Source organism: Mandrillus leucophaeus, unplaced genomic scaffold (assembly GCF_000951045.1).
Source record: "Mandrillus leucophaeus isolate KB7577 unplaced genomic scaffold, Mleu.le_1.0 Scaffold106, whole genome shotgun sequence".
NCBI lineage: Eukaryota > Metazoa > Chordata > Mammalia > Primates > Cercopithecidae > Mandrillus > Mandrillus leucophaeus.
Window position 1 is genome coordinate 132,500 of NW_012098765.1, and position 9,070 is coordinate 141,569.

Sequence of the window (9,070 nt, forward strand, 5' to 3'; positions counted from 1 at the left end):
CAGAATCAGAGAGTAGAATGTCTAATGAGAGAAAGTATCTGCAAGACTTCTTCCCAAACATTGGTCTAATAGCCACCAAACCCGTGTGGTCCATGAGGGCCAGATTTCCATCATCACTTCAAGTTCGGCCTTTCCACCAATCAGTTCTGCATTTGCAAACATCCACATGTATTTCTAGAAAGATACACATGGTAATCACCTGCCCTCTACAAGGGGGAGGGAACATCATGGATACAGGACAGGGAACGTGGTCTTGGTCCAAAGCTATCAGCTCTTGCCTGTCGCCTTCACTTTTTGTAGGTCATCCCATGGACTCTGCTCTATCTTTAGAGGTCACTGGCTCAAGTCAGTTCACTATGAGACAGCTGGGAATACTGCCCCAACTTGTGGCTCCACTGCCTGATGACTGAACTGACCTCCAGGCTTGACTCTGGTCTCCCCTGTGTTATTTCTACTGAAGTACACAATCACAGGCCAGGCTTCCCAGTACCCAAAGGGTTTAAGGACAATGGGAAGTTCCATCATCTATCTGTAGGATGTCCTTGGAAAGGGAAGGTGCAGAGAAAGCATACCTTGGGGGACAAAGTAAGACTGAAACTAAGAAGATTCCAGCACTGCATGCTCCAGGTGAGGACCCCAAGGTGGGCTAGGCAGGCAGTTGGACAGGGAGGGACTCAGAGAGGCACCAGGGGCTGTGACTGCTGGTCCCATATCTTTCCATGACCCAATGCTGCTGTTCAATTCACACTTGAGAAAGTCTGTGCTTCTCCCACATAAAGCAGGCAGCCTCACAATCTCTGAGCCCTCAGATTGCCATGCATCTGTCTTGTAACACACACTCCTGCCATGGGCTTTTGAGAACTGGGGTAGGCTTAGAGGTGGGAAAGGCTATCACTGATTGAAAAATGTCTTTGGGGGAATCAAAGGTGCCACACAGGGCAATCTTCTCTCTGTTATCTGCACAGTGGAGACTCCCAAGCCCTCCATCTCCAGCAGCAACTTAAACCCCAGGGAGGCCGCGGAGACTGTGATCTTATCCTGTGATCCTGACACTCAGGACGTCAGCTACTCGTGGTGGATAAATGGACAGAGCCTCCGTAACAGTCGCACGTTGCAGCTATCCAAAAACAACAGGATTCTCATTCTATTTGTTGTCACAAAGGATACTACAGGACCCTATGAATGTGAAATGAAGAACCCAGTGAGTTCCAGCCGCAGTGACCCAGTCACCCTGAATCTCCTCTGTGAGTATCTTCTGTTCCTCTCTGAGCCAGGCTGCCATCCCAAATACACATGGCCAGAGGCCAGGCCTCCCAGTCCCTCTCAGGGGCAAGTACGGAGACTTTTACCCCTGAACATCAAAGCTGGCCATGACTACTAAGAGTAGGCTTATACTTGATGAACAGTGGGAGAGAAAAGACTGCTCCTGTCATGGGAGAATCAGGTTCCACAGCTTATGATAGGAAAAACAGGTGAGTGCCTCAGGCTCCAGACCAGTGAACACAGCAGGGATTTGGCTGGGACTTTAATGTTGTGACTTACCTCACAGGGTCACTGTGGCCCTTCCGCAGACCAGGATTTTCCCTTCCCTTTGACAAAATCAGCTGTGATTTTATTCTCTTTGCTCCAGATGACCTGGATGCCCCCACCATTTCTTCTGCATACACCTATTACCATACAGGGGAAGTCCTCAAGCTCTCCTGTCTCACAGACTCTCACCCACTGGCAGAGCACTCTTGGCTGATTGATGGGAAGTTCCAGCAATCAGCACAAGTATTCTTTATGCCCCAAATCACTAAAACATATAGAGGGTGCTATATCTGGTTCATCCATAACTCAGCCACTGGCGGAACAAATCTCATAATCAAGAGGATCATAGTCCCTGGTAAGTGGATCCCTGGAACATTGGCAATATGTTTTCCAGTGAAGCCTATCTGGCTATCAGGGAAGAGCCGTGTGTCCTCTGCAAAGGGAGAGGGAAAATCAAAATCCCAGAACAGGTAATATGTTTCTGCTTGAAAACCACCAGCTTTTGCCTGTACCCTTCACTCATTCTAGATCATTCTTTAGAGTATGCACTAACAATGAACAATGTGAATGGAAATTCAGAAAGAATTTCCATTCACATTAACATCAAAAAGAATAAAATATTTTGGAATAAGTTTAACCAAAAAGGTCAAAGGGTTATACCCTGAAAACTACAAAATATTACTGAAAGAAATTAAAGACAACATCGAGATATGGAAAGACATTTCATTTTCACGGATTGGAAGAATCAATATTGTTAGGAAAGCAATACTACCCAATGTGAGCTCCAGATTCAACACAACTCCTACCAGAATCCCAGTAACATTTTTTCAGAATTACAAAAATCTGTCCTAAATCTGACCTGACAGGCTCTTATTAATGATGGCCACAAGAGAAACACCGAGAAAAAGATGAAACCACGGAAAGTTGGAAATTTTTGATGACATACAAAATAGCAATCAGCCTCTCTCACATATCAAAGCCTTCAAAAATATACGAGTGCAGCATGGCCAGTATGGAATTGCCCAAAAACTAATCACAAAGCTAGAAAGGTGGTGAGAGAAAAAAAAAAGAGCAAGAATTTATTTGGCTTATCATCTCCCACTTCGGCGTACTAATCTGATACTGAAAAGAAATGTTCACTGGAGCATTTCAGATTTTGAAACCTTCAGATTTGGAATGCTAAACCAGTAACTGCATGACAAATATTTCAGAATCAAGAAATGTCAGAAATTAAAAACACTTTTTGCCCAAAGTCTTATGCATAAGAAATACTCAATTTGTGAGAATTGTAGACATCAAACTGTACAGCAGATCTCTAGAACCTCCCAGTCTTGTATAACTGAAACTGCACACACATGAACAACTTCTGATTCTCCCCACTCCCAGTTTCTGGCAACCAACAGTCTCTTCTCAGATTCACTCTGGAATCCACTTACATGATGTCCCTAGAGTAGTCAAACCCATGGAATCAGAGAGTAGAGGGTCCAATGAAAGAAAATGTTCAAAACTTCTCCCCAAATTTGTCTCATATCCATCAAACACACATGGTCCATGAGGACCAGATTTCCAGCAGTTCATTCCCACCCTTTCCACCAGTCCGTTCTGCTTTAGCAAATGTCAACATGTGTTTCTGGAAAGATCCGCATAGTCTTCACCTGTCCTCTGCAGGAGAGGAAACTTACAGAACCCAAAACAGGGAACATGGTTCTGCTCGCAAGCCACCAGCTCCTGCCTGACCCCTTCACTCTTTCTAGATCACTCCTTGCACTCTGCTCTATCTTTGGAGGTCACTGGAACAAGTAAGTCATCATGAAACACCTGCAGAAAACTGCCCCACCTTGTGTCTCCACTGCCTGATGACTGAACTGACCTCCAGGCTTGACTCTGGTCTCCCCTGTCTTATTTCTGCTGAAACATCCAGTCCCAGGCCAGGCTACTCAGTATCTTCAGGGTTTCAGGACAATGGGAAGTCCCATTATTACTCATCTCTAGAATATCCTTGGAAATGGAAACTGCAGAGAAATCACATCTAGGGGGGCAAAGTAGGATGGAATTTGGAAGGGGCCCAGCAGTTGCACATTCCAGGTAAGGAACCCAAGGTGAGCCAGCCAGTCAGCTGATTAGAGAGGGACTTGGAGGGGTACCTGGGCCTGTGACTCCCACTGATGTGTCTGTCTGTGACCCAACACTGCTGCTCAATTCACACTTGAGAAAGTCTGTGCTTCCCTAAGACAGAGCAGGCGGCCTCACAGTCTTTGAGCCCTTAGATCATCATGCATCTGTCTTGTGACACATGCACCAGCTATTGACTTTCAAGGACTCAGGAGGGCTGAGAGGTGTGAGATGCCAACTCTGATTGAAGGATTCCTGTGGAGGGATCAAAGGTGCCACACTGGACAATCTTCTCTCTGCTGTCCACACAGCAGAGCTGCCCAAGCCCTACATCACCAGCAACAACACCAACCCCATTAAGAATAAGAATGCTGTAGCCTTAACTTGTAAACCTAAGACTCAGGACTACACCTACATGTGGTGGGTAAATGGTCAGAGCCTCCCGGTCAGTCCCAGGCTAAAGTAACCAATTTTTCCATCTATTTGAAAACACTTGTTTTGTGTTGTTGTCATTGTTGTTTATCAAAGCCATCCTAAAGTGTGTGAGGTGGTGTCACATTGTGGTTTTGATTTGCATATCTCTATGTATTCATGACGTTGAGGAACTCTGCATGGGCTTATTGGATATTTGCATATCTTCCTTGGAGAAAACTCCATTTTAATCCTTTGTTCATTTTTTAATTGGGTTTTTGGATGTTTGCTGTTGTTGACTTGTAGTTTTTCATGCATTCTGGAAATTAATTTCTTATCACACTTATAAGTTGCAAATATTTTTCTCATTTCATGGGTTGCCTTTTTACTTTCTTGATAATGTTCTTCAATGTATAAAAGGTTTTGATTTTTATGAAGTCCAATTTATCCATTTTATTTGTTGCCTATGCTTTTGTGGTTACAACCAAGAAATCGTTGTGAAATCCAATATCATGAAGTTTTCTCCTGTTTCCTTCTAAGAGTTGTGCAGATTTTGCTCTTACATTTAGATCTTTGATCTATTGTGGGTTAATTTTTGTATATGATGTTAGGTAAAAGTTCCACTCATTCTTGCCCTTGGATATCCAGCTTTTCCAATATCATTTGGTGAGAACACTGTCCTTTCCCCATTGAACGATCTTGGCACACTCGATGAAAATCATTTGGCCATATATGCAAGTATTTCTTTCTGGGCTCTCTGTTCTATCTTGTTAATTTCTAAGTCCTCCTTTATGCCAGTACCACACTGTATTGGTTACGGGGGCCTTGTAGTAAATGCTGACATCAGGAAGTGTGAGTCCTCCAGCCTCATTCTTCCTCTTCAATGTTGTTTGTCTCTTAGAGTCATAAGATTCAATATATATTTTAGGACGGATTTTTCTTTTACTGCAAAAATGTCACTGAGATTCTGATAGGAATTGTATTGAATCTGCAGCTCATTTTGGGTGACATTGTCCTCCTGACAATAATGAGTCTTCTAATTCATGAAAACAAAATGTCTTTCATTTTATTGATGCCATCATTAAGCAATATTTTATGGATTTCAGGTATTATCATTTCACCTCTTTGGTTAAACTTATTCCTAAATATTTTAATCTTTTTGATGTTAATACAAATTAAATTTTTTTTCTTAATTTCCCTTCAGATTGTTCAAGGTTAGTGTGTTGAAATACAACTGATGTTTGAATGTTGATTTTGTATTGTGCAACATTACTGAATTCATTTATTAATTCTAATAGGTTTGTTCCATCTTCAGGATTTTCTACATATAAGTTCAAGTTATCTGTGAACAGAAATAATTTTACTCCTTTCTTCCAATTTGAATGTCTTTTTAAAAATTCTTGCCTAATTTTCCTGACCAGGCAATTCAATACTACATTAAATAGAATTGTCAAAAGCAGCGTCCTTGTCTTGTTCCTGCTCATACAGGGAAAGCTTTCAGTCTTTCTCCACAGAGTATGATGTTAGCATTGGGTTTTTCACATATTGCCTTTATGTTGAGGTAGTTTCCTTCCATTCTTAGTTAGAATGCTTTTATTATGAAAAAATACTGAATTTCATCAAATGCTTTTATTGATTCATCTTATTACTGATTATAGTACTATTCATAGTTTTGTGTTTTTCTAGGAATTTATCTATTTAATCTAGGTTATCCAATTTATTGGCATACAATTATTTACAGTACTTTCATAATCATCATTTTATTAGAATTGGTAGTAATCACTTCACTTCATTTTCTGTTTTCTTTTTCTTTTCCTTTCTTTTTTTTTTTTTTAAGAGAGAGAGAGAGAGGCTCTCACTTTGTAGGCCAGCCAGGCTGAAATACAGTGGCGTGATTGTGGCTTACTGCAGCCTCAACATCCTGGGCTCTAGCTATTCTCCTTCTTCAGCCTCCCAAGATACTAGAACTACAGATGCATGCCACCATGCCCAGGTAATGGGTTTTTAAATTTTTTTGTAGAGGGAGGGTCTCCCCAGGTTACCTACGCTGGTCCAAACACCTGGCCTCAAGAAATCCTCCCATTGTGACCTTCCAAAATGATAGGATTAAAAGATGACCCACCATGCTGGGACTCCATTTTCATTTCTGATTTTAGTAATTTTAATTTTCTCTCTTTTTTTCTTAGTCAGTCTAGTTAATGGTCATCAATTTTGTTGATTTTACTTTGAAGAATCAACTTTGGTTTCATTAATTTCCTCTATTCTTTTTCCATTCTCCATTTTATTTTGATCTACTCTAATCCATATTGTGTCCTTCAGTCACTGTGCTTGGGTTTCGTTTGTTCTTCTTTCATATCCTGAAGTAGGAGAGAGCTTGCTTCATACCATTCTTTTAAAGGTTTCATGCAGTCAATGAAACAAGATGCCACACACAGACGAACCACTGTCAGCTGCTGTATTACTACCATCATCATTAACCTTGAGGTCAGATAGTCCTAGAATCAAATCTCAGATCCACCTATTACTAGCCATATGACACCAGGAGAGATTTTACACTATTCTAAACTTGTGTCTTTTCATTTTCAAAATGGAAATAATGTCTACCTGACAGTGTTAGTGTGTGAATTAAATGAGGTACAGGTAAAGTATTTAGCACAGGACCTGGCACATAGGACGTGCCCCTCAACAGTACCTATTTCCATATGTATATAGAAAGAGAGGTTCCACATAAAAACTAGGACATGACTACTGACTACTTGTGGTAGAGAAAGGAAAAAAGCTAAGTGCAAAGAATCAAGTCTGGTCTGTTACTTTTTACCAACTGAGATGTATCCATTTTGGGATTGGACATATGAGATAATTTATCATGGAAGATACCTGTGAGGGAATGTGGGGCAGACGTGAAGGTAGTATGGGAGAACCCACAGACCCCTATGCAAAGTTGACTTCTGTGTAAAAGAAAGAGAAAGAAGTTTTAGGTATCAATGCAGTTCTAAGAGAGTTTCTGCAACGCTGATAGGGAATCCTCCAACCAGTCACCCATTAAAGTTAAAGAGAGCCTCAGAGAACTAGGCTTGCTTTCGCGCCCTTGTTGGGAGCCTGTGGGAAGGAAGCTTTCTGTGCAAAGTAGGTGGTGAATTTGAAATGCACTGACCTGGGCCTTCTGTCAATCAGGTCCCTGCCATGGACACCTGGCAGGGTCTGATTCATGGTTGCCACCACAGAGGCACTGAGAAAAAGATGCAACCATGAAAAGGTGGAAAGGTGGAAAGTTCTAATGACATAGAAAATACCAATCAGCCTTTCTCACATCTGAAAGTTTCCTGAAATATCTGAGTGCAGTAGAGAAATGACAGAGGACTGATCACCAACCTAGAAATATGATGAGAGGGGAACAAAACTGCAGGAATATAATCATCTCCCATCAACTTTCCAACAGAAATAATGTATTCCTTGAAGAAACAGTTATAGAATACCTCATGTTACATGCTTGTTCTTGAGGCTCCCCCCTGTAAAATAACGTCACCTCCATTCCTTCTTTTCTTTTCTTTCCATGACAGCTCGTTCAGGAATAGGACCTGCATCCTGGTCATAATCCGATATAGCAGCCGTGATGTCATTTCTGTATTTTAGGAAGACTGACAGGTATGATGGCCTTTTCTCTTGTCCTGTTTCCTGCAGAGTTGACTGCCATGCTTGGGAGAGGGAGAAGACTTATTTGCCTGTATCTGGGACTGGATCTCCTCCTTCCTCCACCAAACTCCTGCTTCTCAGCACTAATTCCTGCAGTTCCCTTTCTCCCTGGCCTTTATGCTCCCTGTACCCCATTGTCTTTTAGACATAATTATCTCCAGTCTCTCCTCATTTGTTTCTCAGATTCAAATGAGAAACACAATTTCACATTGTGAAACCCTCTTCATTATTTTTCACATCTCTCAATAGTGTAATTCTCTCCATTCCCATAAAGCTCAACCACTTCTCAAAGTGTTGCTTGACTTCTTGTGTCCAGACTTTGAAACCTTCCTTGCATAGGACTACCTTTCTAAAATCTAGTTAATTCACTTAATCAGAAATCTCCAGGCATCTCCTTTACCCTATTTGGTAACTTCACATTTCTTCTATTTACTAATCCTTCTCACTTCCGTTACCTCTACTTCCTAGTATAATTTCTACATCCTAATTAGAACTGTCTTCCTACACATCCCTGCGCCATCACGCACACAGACATAAAATTCTTAATTCCAATGCTATGCCTAAAAACAGGATGAACTCCCCTCCACCATCTGCATTACAGACTTAACCACAACCTTCATCACAAGCAATCTCTGACCTCGTGGAGAACAAAAGCTTTAGGGTTAGCCTGTGACCCTGAGACTCAGAACACAACGTATGTGTGATTGAGACCTTTTCCTGATGACCAATTCACGTGTTCAAAAAAGATATAGAAACGAAGAAAGCAAGGTCCCTACCCCAGGAGACATAAAGCCTAAGACAGGATATGAGACGTGAAAATAATCATACCAAAATAGAAAAAAAGTGAAGGCCACAAAAAACCAGAGAAATCTGATGTGAAATAGAGCTACACATTGGAATCACTGGAAAACATTTTAAAAGTGGATGCTCAAGCCCCATGCATTAGCAGGAAATGGCGTGAACCTGGGAGTCGGAGCTTTCAGTGAGCAGACATCATGCCACTGCACTCCAGCCTGGGTGACAGGGCGAGACTCCATCTCAAAAAAATAAAAATAAAAATTAAAAAAATTAAAAAAATTAGTATTCTAAAAACTATGAAATTTCTGGAAATCGAATATGTTATCAGTCATAGTGTCATATGCCACAGAAGTAACTAGATTTCTATGTGAGCTGTGTCTTTACTATAGTCAACCTAATAAAAACCTCATTAGATTTTTAACCATAGTCATTTTAAATCTTTGTAATTTCCAGACAGTTGCTTTGATTCTTCCTTGAAGTATTTATAATCCGCTACAGTCCAAAATTGCTTTTTCTTTGAGGAGAT

The 9,070-nt window shown here is 41.1% G+C and overlaps 1 protein-coding gene across 1 annotated transcript; it reads left to right on the top strand.

Moving 5' to 3' along the window:
- Positions 1-536: 536 nt before the first annotated feature.
- Positions 537-4,109, top strand: LOC105542501 (putative pregnancy-specific beta-1-glycoprotein 7). Its single transcript, XM_011984084.1, has 3 exons — positions 537-627; positions 966-1,244; positions 3,954-4,109. The coding sequence occupies exons 1-3, from the start codon at positions 537-539 to the stop codon at positions 4,106-4,108; spliced, it is 525 nt and encodes a 174-aa protein (XP_011839474.1). The 3' UTR covers position 4,109.
- Positions 4,110-9,070: the final 4,961 nt, after the last annotated feature.